Source organism: Lycorma delicatula, chromosome 1, assembly GCF_047948215.1.
Source record: "Lycorma delicatula isolate Av1 chromosome 1, ASM4794821v1, whole genome shotgun sequence".
Taxonomy (NCBI): domain Eukaryota; kingdom Metazoa; phylum Arthropoda; class Insecta; order Hemiptera; family Fulgoridae; genus Lycorma; species Lycorma delicatula.
In genome coordinates, this window is record NC_134455.1 from 54,124,571 (window position 1) to 54,143,016 (window position 18,446).

Consider the following 18,446-nt stretch of genomic DNA (forward strand, 5'->3'; position numbering starts at 1 on the left):
AGATTATTAAAATGCTATTTTAGTAGAAAAATTATCGAACTGCCTTTAATATAATAATTACAAAGAAATAATCCTGTTGCATTTTAGTTTTAGTAATCAGTCTAGAAGTTTTTAATCCAAAACCACAGAATAGGAAGGAAATATTAAAAATACTGATAAATTTATCCTTTTTTAAAATTCTTAATTTTTAACAAAAATGAAAATACACAAAAAAATTAATAAAATAACATATATACATGTCCTGTAGTATTAATATACATTCGCACTAAAATTATCAGCGAAAAACAAAATGTTTTTAGATTAATCATTTCTTCTTAGTTCATATTAGGAATTGAACTCTGATCCTACAATCTAAAATATCACACCACTAATAACAAAGCCACAGAAGAAATATATATTCATATATATCTGAAAATTATGAGTATAAAGGAATTTGTGACAATCTGTATTACAATAGACAGAATTAAAGGAAAATTTCTGCTGTAGTTAATATCTTTAAATTAAAAAAAATTATAATTATTTTAAATTTTTTAAAAGTTTAATAAAAATTTTTCCAATACTTTTTACTTCCTTGTAGGAAGTAAAGTAAGTATTGTGATCGCGAAAAATTTCGGTTCCTAGATTTCAATGGAAATATCCATTTTGACCATCCCCGAATCCATTTTGATTAGTTTCGGCGTGGGGCCGTACGTACGTACGTATGTATGTATGTACGTATAGATCTCGCAAAAAAAAAAAACGATTAGCCGTAGGATGTTGAAATTTTGGATATTGGACTATTGTAATATCTAGTTGTGCACCTCTTCTTTTGATTGCAATCGACTGAACCAAAAGTGTCCAAAAAAGCACAAAATCCAGAAAAATGTGGATTTTTGACTTTTTCTTCGAGTAATAAAGCCCTCATTGGATATTTCATACGTATTTCAACGATATTTCATAAGTACTACTTATTTTTATTGGTTCCAGAGTTACAGCCAAACAAAATTTTAATTAATGAAATTTGGATCTTAGGGGAAGGTTATCAGACTTCATCTCCTTTTTTTTTAATTTAAATATACTGATTTATTAATAACTAATAAACCTCTCACTGTAAAAAAAATTAAGTTTAATAATAATTCAATAACAACAAAAAAATTAATAAATATTAGAAGTTTTTAATGAAATAAAATTTTACGTATTGTTCATTTTAAAAAAAATGTGTAAATGTAATTTTATAGTCGTACAAGGAAGTTACGTGTTGTCCACATCAGATTTTTTATATTATAAATGTTATAAAATTATACTATCAGGAATCTTTTTTTTTATTTCTGGAACAGTCTGTTTTCCTAATATTACTCATTGTAGTAATCAATTTTATGGCCTTCTGGTATCTCTTATATCTCTTTTCTTCTTAGAAGTAGGTTAATACTACCACTCGTGTCTCTGTGGGGCGAGTGGTAGTGTCTCGGCCTTTCATCCGGAGGCCCCGAGTTCGAATCCCGGTCAAGCATGGCACTTTCACACGCTACTTGACATTCATCTCATCCTCTGAAGCAATAGCTAAAGGTGGCCCGGAGGTTCAGAAAAAAAAAGTTAATAGTGGAGATTTACTTTTGAATGCTGTACATCCTCCACCTCAAACGTAGATTATGTTGTAATTTATTATATCAGTTTTTGCATAATTTTGTAATGTTCTTAGAAGTTTCCGTGAAAGACATATTTTTCTTTGTATAAAAATAATGAAGAAAGAAATAAGGTATAATAATATTAGTTTAAAGTACGTCAGGAAGGATAATAAAGCTCCTGTCATCGTAATTGATCAACTACCCAGCCAGTGCCACTTCAGTCATTATATCCTTAATTTATCAATTTGAATACATTTATTTTTTTGCTTTTTATTTTAGTTTTATTACCTTTTTTAAATTATTTAACTTATGTAAAGATTACAAGATTTTTTGAATTACGTTTAATGAATTTCTTCTTTTTCTTTGTAAGACACCCCTACAATGTCCAGTTTTTTTTATCACTTATCAGAGTTCACTTATAAGAGCGTTGCAAGATTTCTTACCACCGGTGAAAGATTTCCTAGTTAGTCGTAATCTGATATAAAATTTAACTAAAGAAAGGAATGTTAAAATGAATTTCTCAAAGCTCTTTGAAAAGTGTTTCTTCAATTCATATAATTTTTTGTCTGATATTAAAGTAAGCACCATCAACTGTATTTTACATCTTTGCTCCCTAGTGGAAAAGAGGTGTATTTCCTTCTTCTGCTTCCTTCATTGGATAGTGTTAATTAGTTGAAGTCTGAATAAGTAGACGAATCCATATTGAGTTTATGTAGTATTTATTCATTGTAGAATACATTTTTGATTAGATATATTTGGTAGTCTTGTTTGTTGTAATTGATTTCAGTTTAGTAATAACACATTGAATATTAATAATACATATAATATTTTGAGTATTTGAAGTACATTGAATAGAATTAATGTAAATGATTGATTGAATTGATTAATGCATGTATGTTACCGTCCCACTACATATCATTTTGTGTACTGAGTCTAGAATCGAATCAGCTGAGCTTTAGCGTTGAGAAAAAGAATTACAACAATCAAGGCTGCCATTACAATATTTTAAATAAGAAGAAAACGTGATATTAAAACTTAACAGATAGTATCCTTCTTACTTCTTTATTCTTCTACCATCTTTTTTTTTTCACAGCAAATTCAAAAAAAAAATAATTTTTTTATTTTATTATTGATACACGTACCAAACGGCTCCTTTACAAGAATTTCAACTTGGTCAATATATTAGGATCCTTTTCCAACCACCCTTGATACAGAAAGATCACTTTATGTAACCCATAAAGCCTACATTTAAATATTAGCAAGAAGTTGATGCTTTACGAAAAAATAGTTTGCGAGGGACATTCTCTTGATCACACTTATTCTTCCCGCGGGCATTTAAACTCAAATCTTCACCTCAAATTCATAAACGAAAAAGTGGAAGGAAACCGTTTACACACTGATAATTATTAAGAATAAAGTTTGGATATATTACTGACAATGTTAAAATAAATTTTGAAACTATAGCTCGTATATCTTGTTGTTCGCTTGACTCATACCAAATGATATTTTTTTTAAACTTTCTCACATAATGGTGAAAATGCATTTTGAATGTTTGATTTTAATTTATGAAGTTCATCGGGGATTTTTTGTATAGCCTTCTGAAATATCTTCCAAACCCTCACATACAAAACAGGAAGAGAAAGTTGAATTTAATATAGTAAGCCAGTTTTTTTAAATTTTATTAAAGTATTAATGCGTAATTACTAATTTTATTTTTATAAAGAGATTTTATACATTTTGTAGCTATTAAATAAGTTAGTTTTTTGCAGAGTATCCTTTCCGTAATTATTTTTAATGGTTGAAATCTTCTATAATACCTATAAAAATAAATTACTTTATCAGAATTCAAATTTTATTTTCCGAGTTGCTAACATATTTCAACTAGAGACTACTAAATTGCTACAAACGTAATTAGGGTAAATAGGATGTTCTAATTATTACTATATTTTATTATTATTAATTTATTCACTTCTGCAACTACGGGTTTACCCCCACTTACTTCATTTTCTTTCCTATTTTTGAAGGCTAAAATTAAATATTGTAAAAAAAAATTCGAACCTAGAGCCATCTGGGCGAAAAATCTGAGATACTGCTATTCCACTGTAAAGGTTAGCATTATAAAAATAATAATTCAAAAAATCTATGCTTTATATTACCGCTATTAAAAAATATAAAAATATTTTTTTCGTTTTAAACATTTTTAATAAATACGGAGGAGTCCAAAACCATGTACTCACTGTTTGTGATTAAATAATATCTAAACAAAAATACCTACGCTCACTAATCTAATGCGTACTATGACGTAAGGTATTAAATCTGTCGTGGTAGGCGGAGCTGGCAATTTATGCCGCGCAAGCGCTGGTGGTTGGTAGTGGAATGAGCCAGTCAGATTAGTCAGAGCAGTAGAAGACAGTCGAGTAGCAACAATGGCTGAGGTTCGCTTATCGTTTGTTGTCGTTTGTTGAAGGATGTACTGAAGTGGTACGGAAGTATGAGAACATTCACGAAGTACCACAGTAGTGGCAGAGAGAGTTTTGAACACTGCCACCAACACCTCGAACAATTGCCCGCATTCGCGATAAATTCGAATGCTGTGTCGTGTGTTCTATCAGTACGTGGTTTGATTGGTCTCTTCTGCTTCGAGGGTAACGTTACTGGTGAGGCATATTTTGATATTCTTCAGACAAAAATTTTTCTGCAATACAAAACCTGTATGGTGATAAACCTTTTTACTTGCAACAAGACGGAGCTTCGCCTCACTACCATCGAGATGTCAGGTTGTACCTCGATAAAATTCTACTTTGACGGTCGGTGGGTCGAAGAGGTGCTGTTGAGTACCCACCTCGGTCTCCTGATTTGACACCTCCGGACTTTTACCTATAATGGATCGTCAAGATTGACGTGTATCTACAAAAACTAGCAGCAATCGACAAACTACTTGAAAAAATACTAAAATTGTGTGCTGCCATTACATCAGATGCACTAACAACCGTAGTTCTGTGTGCAGTTCAGCGCTATGGACGTTGTATAGAAGCTGCTGGTGGTCATTTCGAATTCATACTATAACCCTCTCTCAGTGCAAAAAATTGTCATGTCAAGTCAAATTTGTTACGAGATATGGGCTAGCAAACAGTAAGTACATTTTTTTGGACCCCTCTGTATATATCTTTTTAATAAAGATATGTTTTATAATATAACAAATTTTGGTTACCTTAAAATGGATGGACGGGTGTTTACAACGTGTATAAATTATTATTGTTACTTTTTTATATCTCTTTTATCGTTTATAATGTGAATCAGGATCATAAACAATTAACAATTATGTAGACAATTCGTGGTTTAATGAATAGTTTCTGGTTATGGGGTGTATTCTATCAAGTATTTCCTTATACAAAGCACTAACGAAACAGATCTTACTAATTTCAAACTATAAATAATGGTGGTACACTATAAAATTTCACTCCTGTCCAAACTGAATTTTGCTTTAATCTAATTTTGGAACAGAATATTATTTTTTTAATTATTTCAATAAATGTTGTTTTATTAATTTCATTCGCAAAGATTTTTTTATAACATTTCTGTTTTATTTTTGTTCTTGAAAATCTGTATTCAAAGCATTTAAGTTGCTGACAGTGGCATGTTAGGGCAGTAACTTTTTATTTAAATCTACTTATAACCATTATTGTTATTTAACCTAAATGTGGAGGTCTGGAGAATCAACTTTTATTTAACCGTTGCCAGTGTTTAATTTTTTATTTACTTATCTTTATTTTTCGTCTGGAATGTCAGAAATTAAGGGAATTTTTCTACGATAATACAGAATGACTTCAATTTTTTGTAAAGCCTGACGTTATTTTCATTTTTGTTTGCTTGTTTAGCAGATTAATAACATTGTTTTACTAGATTTTTTCCTTCACATCATATCAGTATTTTTGTGAGTAGGTTAATATTGATGTATCTGCATATATAACTGAATTCATTCTTTTGTCTATCGATAGATAAATAATATAACTAACCCTAAATCTGTATTTGCAAGTGACATAATTGACCACGGATATCGCTATTGACGCCTACCCGGTAGTCTTTAATGTTTTTCACGTCATTCGCAAACCACGTAGAGCTAGATTTATATTAGTTACTGTGATGTTAATATCATTTAAAGTAGGGAACGTAAAGAAAGATAGTACAGCATTAACTGCAATTCGGAGCTCAAATATGCCGCTTGGTTCAGACATTCTAAACTACTATACTATACGATGTATTTTTATGAAGAATATACTTTTTCATATACGAAGATTTCCTCACAGACAGCTTCGTTTATTTTAATCACTCTTCGGAAGTTATTAAAGTAATATTTGTCTGTAATTTTAATCGACTGTTTCTCTGAACAGTTATACCGTAAGAAAGATTTTTTTAATAAATATCTAAATCTTCTTTTTATCATTTTCCCTTAATCGTATATTCGGCCTTGGCAATTTATCACCTTCATTTAAGGTAATTATTTTAAATTAATTTTGTGTTTTTTACTTTCATGTTACTGGATATATATATATATATATATATATATATATATTGTTTTAATATTGTAGGATCTTTTGTGTAATGTTTATGATTTTTATTGAGAAGACCATGCTTCTCTAAAAATTTTGCAACATAATATTTAACAGTATGAATTAGTGCATAAAAATAACGTTAGAGAAGATATTTAATTACTGCTCGAATATTAAAATGGCAATCAATTAGTAGTTCCTTAATATTTTATAAAGGAAAGATATTTTAATTTTTCTTATGTTGGTAACACTTCTTTTCATTTCTTTTTTCTAGTCAGTGTTCATCCCCATGCGCTATTGTTCTCTCATGTAATGAGTCCTCGACTTTTTCTTTTATTGCATTCCAAAAGGAAGGAATTTGTTTTTTCTTTCTTTCATGAGAAGAACTCTTTTACTTCTGTCTTCCCTGTTTTATTTTAGAAAATATTTCTTCCTCTCCTTTGATATAATTCACTGTTAAATAAATTTGCGTAAATTTAACCGTAATTTTTTTCCAGAGCACACTTTTCTAGATTATTTAATTAATTTTCATTTATAAAATTATGCATGTTCTTTTCTTCCAAATGAAGGAAAAGGAAAATTTACCGCTAGACAAATGAGGAAAGTTTATAAATTACATTCATATAGTATTTTAATTAACCCGTTTATAACTGGTTAAGTTTTACAATTTTGACAGATAGACTGCTTGTTTTATTTATTTTAAATATAAATGATATATCCTGAGAGAATTATAAAAAAAATTAAATCGTCTTTGACCTTCTGTATCAGAAACTGAAGCTAAAAGCAGTTAAAAGACTTTATATAATTTAGAATATTAAAAAAAAATGTATTTCATCCGTTAAATCGATTTCGACCGGGTTCTAAAAAGATGGTACTGATCTAGCCAGAGTTTATTTAAAGTTTATGTTTTTGTCAGAATGATTTTTAATGTTTACACTAAACCTCGTTCATAAAATCTGATAAAACTTGAATAAGCTGTGTGTACATTAATAAATGCTAAGAGGACTAGTGAAACAAACGGATATATATTAATGTTCTTCATTCTTGCATTAATCTAATGTAAAGATATCTACTGGAGATTGACTATGACTTCCTGTAGGAGCTTTCTCATAAGTTATTCTTACTCGACCATTGATTTTTATGTACCGTATTCAGTTCCATACATAAGGTAGCTTGAACCACTAGGTATTATGCATGTTTATATGTATGTTTGTGGTACGGCAGATAAAATATGGCTGACATAATTTTGAAACAGGTATGAAATAACCCACCTAAACAATAAGAGTTACTGTACGTATCGTCTGGTTATAAAACGAAAAAATCAGCCCTGAGCAGTAGAGAAGTTTATTTTTAAATTTAACATTTTCATTAATTTGCAAGTGAAGAATAAGAAGAAAAAAATTTACATCAAGTTTTAATACTTCTTCCCTAAATACATGTGTCTGGAAAAAAATACATTCTGAGTAGAATATACTAAAACTGATCACTGTATTATTGAAGGGTTTATGTTTCTAAAAGTGTGATTGCAGGTATTTATTGTACTATAGTTTTCAATATTAAGTAAATTGACCGTTTTATAATCCATTTAACGTTAATATAATCATAAAATATATTTACTGTTAGTATACCAACCTGAAAAATGGTGAAAACCTTTTTGCAATGCCTATTATACTGCAGTTCAAAAATAAAACTACGTAAAAATAATGATAACAGATCTGTATCATAGATTCTTTAAGAGTAATGTTCTTGCATAAAGTAAATATTTTGTAAAAGTTAGATTACTGAAAAATTATTTAGCGAAATAATTTATTAATAATGGTTAATGTATTACTTGAATAATTTTATCAAAGAATAAAACCACATGAAATGCGGGCGGTGTTAAGTCCTAGACTCTATCAGCATCAGAATTTTGACTCTTGAGGTAGTTTATGAAATTATTGATCTGTAATTAATAATATAATTATATCTGTATGGAATTAATCATGGAAGATATTATGAACATAAGCAGCTGCTTAAAGTATAATCATGCTTGTTCACATGCTTACTTTCATTAACTAACATTTATTCAACCGTAAGTCATTCAGCAGCTTCGTCATTCAGTAGGTCAAGCTCAGTCGTTGATATTATATTTTGTACACTCGCTAAGTAATCGTCAGCTTCAACGGAATTAAATGTAACCAGATCATCAGAAAAAACAACAAATTTTAGTATTCTTATCTTGAATCTCGAGATCATCCAGAAATAAAAATATGTATTATTAATGAGTGTAATGACGGCTATTAAATTAATTTTAATGTTTAATTTTAACATATATTTATCCATCATAAATGTTTTGATTTTGATAATAGTCACCACAATTCCTTTCCAAACACAGTTTACATAATATTTTTTAAACTAACACTTTAATATACCAATACATTAATTAATCAATAATGTTTAATTTAAATCAAATTTCAACTAGTTAAATATTTTAACAGATAGTTAATATTTCTTAACAGATTATTAATGCCAAGAGCATTATTAGATATATAGATAAGTGAAAACATCACAACAGAAGGCGGTAGATGTCATTTTTTAACCAAGACTAAAATAATATAAAACTCATCAATTTAGGCGTCATAAAATTGCTTCAAAAAAATATACATTACATTTTTTCGCTTCAGAATAAGTAATTCTAAAAAAAATTATTCAAAATAATCTCGAACATTTCAACAAAAGTAAAACAAATTTTTTAGAAATTTAGAGATTTTTTAAAGTTGGAAATTGGTACTGTAGAAAAGCAACAAAACAATACAATTTTTTTCAAATACAGGTCTATGTTTTTTCTGAATCCCGTAAGTGTCAAATTTTATTACATGTGAAATTTTAAGAAAATTTTCAAAATATTACTTACCATTCGTTAAGCTGCTAATATGCAAGACTATAAAACTTCGGACAGAAAATAAGGCGGTTTATCTCTACTTCCATTTGATTATTAATAAATAATCTTATTTAAGATCCTATAATTAGTTTAGAAATATTTATTTATAATTATATCAGCCATGGGTTACAGGCTGGATGTACCTTGTGCCACAAGACGGGTGGCAGCCCGATTTCATATATCTGAACTGTTCCTATATATATTTTAACTTCATCTATTTATCCTAACCCAAACTCTGCGTCAGGAGCAAAACGATCTTTAATTGTAGATTACATTGAAATGTATAAATTTGTATACATATAATCGCTTATGCATATGTAATTTTATTTAAAAACAATTACAACGATATAAAACATATTACTATTATTTTAAAGTTTAATAAATTATCTTTGTATAATGTAGTGTAATGTAATTTACATATCTAATTCGTAGTTGAGTACTGTAAAAAGTTTTCAAAATATTCGAAATTTTTATGTTTCAGAAATACGTGAGCGAAGGTAGTACGGTGAGAGACTGTGCCGGAGAATGTGTGGAAAAAGGTGAGAATGCATTCGGTGAGTGGCTAAATATTAATAATGAATGTTGTACGGTGTTATGCAACATTGCATTATTAGCATTGGGCTATTTCGCTCTTAAATGTAACCCTTAACAAGTTCACTAACACAAATGAATGCGAGAAATAACAAAAATCTTTGTTCAAAACTTTGCTGAATTTTAAATGAGATATTTAGACAACTTTTTTATAAAATCTCTCATCACAATCTACAGCTAAACTTTATCATTAGAATGTTCGTTTTAATTTTTATTCTAACTATGAAAGGTAAACAAGGTTATTTACTTTACAAATCAGTTTTAAAACAAACTTAATTTTAATTCTTTATTTTTTGGAACAAAAAAAAAACAATTATTAACAAAAACAAACGTCTATGTATCTGATACATATTAAAATATTGTTTTTACTCTTTCATATTGTTTATGTATTACAACACGTACGAAACTTTAAAATTAATAGTTCTCATTACTGCTTAATTAAACATATAATTGAATTTTAATGCCTATTATTTATCTATAATTTTTTTTGTCTTTTGAGTTCAATTAGCACAAGCTTTTCAGTAATGGATAAAATTCAGTCACCAAGAATCACGTACCATACCGATGAATTTTATTACGTTACAGAAATTGTAGTAACTATTTCCATCTTTTGGAAATTTCCAATTTTTCGTAAATTAAAATGGAAATTTCTGTATTCACCAAACCCGTGCTATTAATATCAACAGCTACAACTTACTCTTGTTAATGACCACTAACTAAAGTTCACCAGAACACATTAACCAGTTTTCTATCAAACACTGATGCAGTTTATTTTCACTCCGTTTTTATACATAGCAGAACTTCTAGACATTTCTTTTTTATATTATCAGTCATAAGTAAGAAATTGCTATCGATCGCAATATGAAGTTCTATGTGACACATCAGCCCGAACAAGTCTTTTTTGTGAAATAAAATAAGAAAACCCATGTCAGAAAATAAGTAATCGTACTATTTGTTCAAAATATTTTACTTTTAACATCATTATTTATCAATAAATCTGAAAAATAATCGTAATTACACAGATGACTACGGCAAAAACTACTTTTTAGGCTACTTCTACAATTAAAATCTACTCTAATTTCACAATATATTTTAAACGTATTAAAATATATACTTTCATATAAAATTTAAATAATTTAATAATCATCGTACTTGAGAATCTCAGACATCATAATGCCTTTAAAATGATGATTAATAGTGCATGTAAACATTATTGTTGTTAGTTCTCACTGTAAATGAAATTTTTACACATGAAATTTTGTTGTAATTTTGTATTCACTTCTCACAAAATCGTTATTTGTACAAACACACAAGTAATCTTAAAAATGGCACACACACAACATTATGCTTGTTAAAAATCACAACGATTACATCACAAATCATAAGTAGAAGTTATTCGTCAATATGCCTGTAAGTTTTTGCACAAGTTTTTCTTATTTGCGTGTTTAATTGCTACCGCACATTTTTGTCGAAATCACAAAAATCACCAGGTCACAAAATCAAAATGAGAAAAGTTAAATATATAAAAAATGTATATCTTTAATAGATTTTGTTTACACAAAAAAAATATATTTATCTCCGGCAATAGCATGATTAAGTTTTACAGGCAAATTTTTGTCAATAATATTAAAAAAAGGCATATTACAATCGGATACAAACAAATAAAAACATATAAGTAATAAAGAGACGATGGTGATAAAATCATTCATTCATGTAAACAACTTTCCGAAACAAAAACATTTTTATGGAAAGATTTAATTCAGATAATCGTTCACGTCGCTATCATTATAAAATATTTGTTCTGTCTTACTAGTTTGTTTTATTTCACATATGAGTATATTGTATTAAAATAATAAACACGTTGAGATAAAAAAAAATAAATTGCTTGACTAAATCATACTAATACAAACCGTAAAAATTGTTAAAAGGAAGTACTGCATACATTAAAAGTTTACAATAGTAGTACTATTTTTTTTTATAAATTAGAAAAATCGTGCTAAATAAAGTAAATAAGAAAAAGATTATACAATACGTAATATGAAAATAGAATAACAAAAATTTTTCGTTCAGGAGATAATATACGTTCTGAATAGAAAATTATTGATGATCTGGATAAATTACGCAGCAAATAAAAAATTTCACTCGAGATAAACTTAAATCGGTGTGCAAAATATGTAACCTACTTTTCCTTTGTACGTTTAAGTTATTCAATATGAAATTTACGTAGTTTACACATCACAACACAAAAATTGTACCACAGTACAAATGCATGTTTGTGTGAAGTATTAATAGTATATAAATATATTTTTTTTTTACTGATGGATCTATTTATGTGTTTCTCTTTTGCTTGTATTTTTTTAATTTTACTCGTTTATTTAAAAACAGTTGTTTATTTTTAATGTGTTTTAACATCTTTTTATGTTAGATTAGTACGTTTACAGTTACTTTTTTAAACTAACTCTTACTTTTTTAAAATAGCTTTCAAACTAATTGGGATTTATTTCTTACATTAAGTGTAATTGATTTAAAATGAAAATTTTATCAGCAACGGAGAAAGTTTATCACCTAAAAAAAAAATTCGTTATACCAAAAAACCAATTCGTGAAAATAATTGAAAGTATTTTTAAGTAAAATTCAGTTATTCGAGCACAAGCGCGAAAGCGAATGATATAAATAGATACAAAGTAATTTTGGAGGGAAGGACAGAAATTTGGGATCTGATTCCAGAGTTTGAAACGAGGATACAAATTTATACGTTTGTATGTCTGAAAACGCTTTATTATCCAGTTATGGCTGGCGAAAATTTCGCTCAGATTTTAGTTCCCCCAGCAAAATGATAAACCGCCTGAGGACTCGTAAAGCGGAGAGGGTGGTACGGCGACCGGAATCGCCACAAATTTTGTGTCTTCCCCAACTGGGTTGGAATGATGGTTTCTCATGTTTTGAAGTGAAAAATCTAATAAAACTGGTTCCAGAACTGTAGTTACCGTATTTTTTTATGATAGTCAACGTAAAACAGAAAAATTCGTTGACGAAAAGCACGGTTTTTTTTAGGTATGAAGTACAATAACTTTGTTAAATATAACTCATAAATGCGCAAATGTTATATATAAATTGTAGAGAATATAATTCTGAGAAAATTGATGAAACAAATTTTATGATAAACCAAAAAAAACCTCAACTTTTATTATTAAAAATTTAACAGAAAAATGTTATTAATTTAACAAATTAAAAACAGTAGTATTTAGTAAAATAAATTTAGAACTTTGTAAAGTATTTTGGAAAATTGTTAATAATCTTTGTGAAAATGGTACACTTCCCAGTGTTAATGTTTCATCTGAATGTCAACTGGTACATGGCGAGGAAAGGGAAAACATTATTCAGGTGGTACAACTTAGGCCTACAAATGAGCACGAGAAGAAAATCCCACAAAGTACATCACATTCTCACGGACCGCACCCTTATGATGTTCAGAAAGTTCAACACCTCCTGCATGGTAACCATGCCAGACGACTGCAGTTTTGTCAGTAGGTTAACAATAATTAAAACTTAATTCCGTTTTTACTATTTTCGGATGAAGTTAATGTTACTCGTAATATCATAAAGAACACACGGAATTTACGTAGTTGGTCTGAACAAAACCCACCTATTGCAGAAGAATCAAATTTTCAACAACGATTTCGGTGAACGTTAGGACTAGCATGATCAACAACCAATTAATAGGCCCTTTTATAAAAGAACATCGTATCACGGAGAGAAATTATCAGGTTATGAGAGAAATTATCAGTACAGACAGAAAATGTTAGAAAACAAATTAAAAAGTGTATCGATATCAGTGGTAGAATTTTCGAACATTTTTCAAAATTAATTCTGTATAAACCGTAGTAAGTGTTTACTTAGTAGTACATTAAAAGTTTTTTTTTAATTTTTCAAAGGTATACATATATTTATTGTACTAATACAACTATTTTCAATTTTTACAAATTCAAAACATTTATCTCTTACATTTTTAATAATAAACTTTGAGCTTTTTTTTTAGTTTTTCAGAAACTTCATTACATAAATTTTCTCAGAATTAAGTTCTCTACAAGTTTTGATATAACATTTACGCATTTATTAGTCGGTTATTAAAGTTATTATACTTCATACCTAAAAACACGTAAGTTTTCGTAAGCGAATTTTTCTGTTTTACGATAGATATCATGAAACCTATGGGTATATACAGTTCTGGGACCTGCTTTATTCGATTTTCAGATCAGATACTTAAGAAACCATTAGTTTACCCCTTATATAACGCTTTAAATATTTCAACATGACTTCATTTCACTGGGGGGAACTAAAAACCAAGCGAAAGTTTTGCTAGACATAACTCAATTACAAAATGTTTTTGGACATATAAAGATACAAATCGTTATCCTTATTTTAAACTCTAGAACCAGTTTCCAAATTACTTCTTCCTCTTAATCATTCTGTATATATTGTCGCGTGTTTCGTTGCTCAGCCAGAATATTGAGAGGTTGACAATTTAGAATGTTTATATAATTAGTTTATTGGTTTAAAATTTTCATAATTATACAGACAAATTAATAATAACAATAATGATAAATACAACAATAATAATAATTAGGCGGTAAACAACGTAAATGGTAAACAAGGCGGTACCTTGTTTACCATTGCCATTAATAAATTGATATTAGCCATTCCAGCAGAAATCAGCAAAAGCGTCTATGTTGATGATCTGGCAATTGTGTATGCCAGCAACAAGACTGCTATGGTGAGGTACAAATTGCAACGAGCGATCAATGCTCTAAATGAAGTTGCAAGGAATAACGGATTCCAATTCTCACCAGAAAAAACGTGCTATGTACACTTTTGTAGGAAGAGAATTCCTCATCAAAGTCCTGCGTTGACAATTGATGATAGTCCAATACAATATAAAGACAATGTAAGATATTTAGGGCTAGTATTGGATAAATCCCTTACATGGGGATAACATATACAGGACTTGAGTGATAGAAGCAAAAAAGCCCTAAACATTATAAAATGTTTATCGAACTTAAATTGGGGCTCAGACAAGGAGACATTATTGAGATTGTATAAAGCATTGGTTCAATCTAAACTAGACTACGGATGTATCGTATATTCATCCGCTAGAAAGTCGCATTTAAAAAAGTTAGACGTAGTTCATAATAGCGGAATAAGATATGCAACTGGGGCTTCCCGCACAAGTCCGGCGGCAAGTCTGAAGCCGGAATAATGCCACTACATTATAGAAGAGAGATCCTTTTACTAAGATACGCAGCAAATATATGGGCTTATCCTGCCCATATAAATAATAAACTTTTCAATAACCATCCTATGGCTGCATTATACGAACGTCGTGCTACCTATTCCAGACCAGCCGGAATTAGGTACCACGAATTAAGAAGTAAATACGAAATTGCCATTCCAGATACATTGGCAATTTCTACTAGAGAAATACCGCCATGGCTCTTGCCAGCGGTAAATACAAGTTTGGATCTCTCTCAAGGAGAAATAAAAAAGAAACCAGCAGTGATCATCCAGCAGGAATTTTTAGCAACCGTCAGTAGTTACGAAGAACATATTAGAATTTATACTGACGGTTCTAAAACCGAACATGGTGTTGGATGCTCAATATATGTAAATGGAGAAGCCTACTTTTGGAAACTGCCAGATGTGGCCAGTGTCTACACGGCAGAACTCATTGCAATTCAGCAAGCTCTTCGCTACACTGAACACTATTGCGAAGAGAGAGTGCTAATATGTTCCGATTCATTAAGTGCACTTGTCGCAATTCGGAACAAGAACATTAAGGATGTCCTAATTGCAAACATCCTGTCCATTTTATACGTTCTAAAACAACAAGAACAGCGATGCGTATTTGTATAGACTCCGAGGCATGCTGGTATTACAGGTAATAAAATCGCAGACAAAGCTGCCAGAAAGGCAACAGTCTGCGATGATTTGGATGCATTTCCTGTAAGAGTGGCAGATGTTAAAAACCGTCTAACAAACACAGTAAGAAACACGTGGAACGCTGAATGGAGGATTTTAAATACAAAATTAAACTCAGTAAAAATTTCTCCTTATAAATGGAAAAGCGACTTTAAGTTGATTCGCCGTGAACAAGTAGCGGTGACCAGACTTAGAATCGGTCACACGCGATTAACAAATTTATATTTGTTAACCGGCGAAGTGAGACCAATGTGCGGTGTTTGTAAAAAAACACTGACAATCAAGCATCTAATAGAAGAGTGTACCATATATGAGGACCTCAGAAAGAGGTTCCGTTTTACAAATAATATTAGAACTGATCTGGATAATGGAAATGAAGAAAATATAGTTGCATTTTTGCACGCCAGTGGACTTCTTAAAAGTCTGTAAAATGAAAGTTTAAAGCTGTGACAAAAGAATCTCCAAGCGGTAGTTTATATATATATATATATATATATATATATAAAGAAAGAAATAGTATTGATAAGTTTAATTTTGATTTTAATTTTAATTTCACGGTCTTTTGAGAACCTCATCTCAAATTTTAATATTGGGGCCCTTTACACCCCGTAAGTGTTTGTGATTTTCCTTGTCTTTTATGTCTTAAATGTTTTGTGTAGTTTGTGCTTTTAAATAAAATGTAGGGGCCCTTTACACCCTTACATATGACGATCCAGATGGTGATAGTAATTTCTTTTAAAGATTGTGACGAGGGCTAATGACCTTAGCAGTCGATGCCCGTAAAATTCCAGATAAAAAAAAAAAATAACTGACAATAATAAAACAGTTAATAAAAATAGTAAATACACAAATATTACTAAGGTAATTACAACCACAATAATAATCAGAATAACAGTACTAATAATAGTAGTAAACGATAATAATATTACATGTAATAATAAATCAAACAATTATTATAAAACATATTACATGACATAATACATAACATAATCGAAACAGTAAACATGACATAAAAACACAGCGTAATAAACAAAGAATAACAGTCAAAATATTACCCTTTTTAACCAGTAGTCTTGTATTAACAAACAATCGTATAGTGTTCACTTGCAAATACCTTTGCTATCTAACCTTACCAGTTTATGAATGAAGTTTATTGCATTATTTCTTTCACTTTACACTTATAATTTTACTATAACTCAACGATAGTATATCATGTTTACTGGAATTACTCGTAGAGTCATCTTACTCGTATCAAGCTGGATTCAAGACTCTCCTCGCTGGACTGATGTCTCGCAGACTTACACCTGTGACTGTCCTCGCTGGACCGACGCCGTAACGTCTCGCTAGACTGGTTCGCAGTACGCCTCCGAACCCACAAAACTCACAGCTCTCCTCGCTAAACTTCTCACAGAACTGCACTTGCGAGACCGATGCCGTAACGTCTCGCAGACTGGCTCTAATAGAACTTCCTTTTTTAGCTGGTCTTACTGGTATTTATACTGCTAGCCTCTTCATCTGTCGGACCGGACCCAAGTCAAAACGTGAGAACAGTTGACCGAGGCTTTTGTTCCCATGAATTCCAAACCTAGTCTCTTCTCACCATATAACAGGTGTTCATTGTGTGACGGGGGTAGTATAACAAAGGACAATTGTAAAATGGACCTATTCTTTACAAAAAGGGTTATCCTTTTTGTCCCTTTTTGGATTCCTCAAATTATTATATTTTCTATTACTTTCATAATAATTGGTAGGAATCTGTTACTCAAGCTCACTATACCGGTGTTGTTACTATATATATACCTTAGTACTCACACACATATATAGTATACAAACTTCTATTATTTTACATTATTTTACTTTTTGAAGTTAGGCAAAATTAAGATCATTTCTAATAACATAAAATAGAAATAACAAATAAATGGAAATAACATTTAATAGTAATTAATGTAGTCACGATGTAAGTCACAACTCAGTAGTAAAAAGTAGCAAAAAAGTTAGTCGAATCGACCGCATCTCAGACGGAATTACAGCATTAATAAACATTATAAATATTTGTAGTAAACTTTCTTCTATTAATACTTTGCGTTTTAACAAATAAAATAAAAGTATCTCTCTTTTGATATTTAATTCGAAAGACATTTTATTTTTATAAATTCTGTTTTTTACTTTTTTATGAACATTCACGTGTACCGCTTTCGAACCGGATTCCTAATGGGAGATCATTTGCTAAACAGAAAACGCAAGTAAGTTATGCAACAATTACCTCCTTTTGCGTAATGTAACATATGACTTAAAAATCTTGAAAACATTCGTTTAAATTTAGTATAAAAAATACGAGCGGTAGTCCATTTATATATTAATATTAGTGTATTTAATAATATATGTTTTATAGTTCAATTAATTCATCAAAAAACTTGAAAAAAAGGCTTGTGTATAGAAATACATCATGGAATATTTATATCGACGGAAAGTAACAACCCTAACTTTTAACCAAATTCAAAACCTTTGGGATGAAAAACGGATGAGCTATCCACTATCTCAGGGGCATCCCAACCCCGTAGGGGAAAACACCCGCCTTTTGTCGCTTCCGGCCGCTAAAATAAGAAAAAGAAAATATTAAAAGTTTTTCTGCATTTTAGTCCGTAGCCTAAAATTAAATAAAAAACTAATTGTAGACATTTCTTAATAGCTCTCTATATGAAATATAAAACTTTCAAAAACTTTTGAAAAATATATAAATCGAAGAAAGATAGAGCAAATGAAAAAATATAAATATATTAACAATTTTAAGAGAGGGATTTCATT

The 18,446-nt window shown here is 29.8% G+C and overlaps 1 protein-coding gene across 1 annotated transcript in view; it reads left to right on the plus strand.

Moving 5' to 3' along the window:
• Window positions 1–18,446, plus strand: part of LOC142317505 (uncharacterized) — a 290,424-nt gene that overhangs the window by 202,840 nt on the left and 69,138 nt on the right. Inside the window, exon 3 of the mRNA XM_075354066.1 lies at window positions 9,556–9,613. Within this exon, the coding sequence (XP_075210181.1) occupies window positions 9,556–9,613 (58 nt within the window). The remainder of the gene's footprint in view (window positions 1–9,555; window positions 9,614–18,446) is intronic.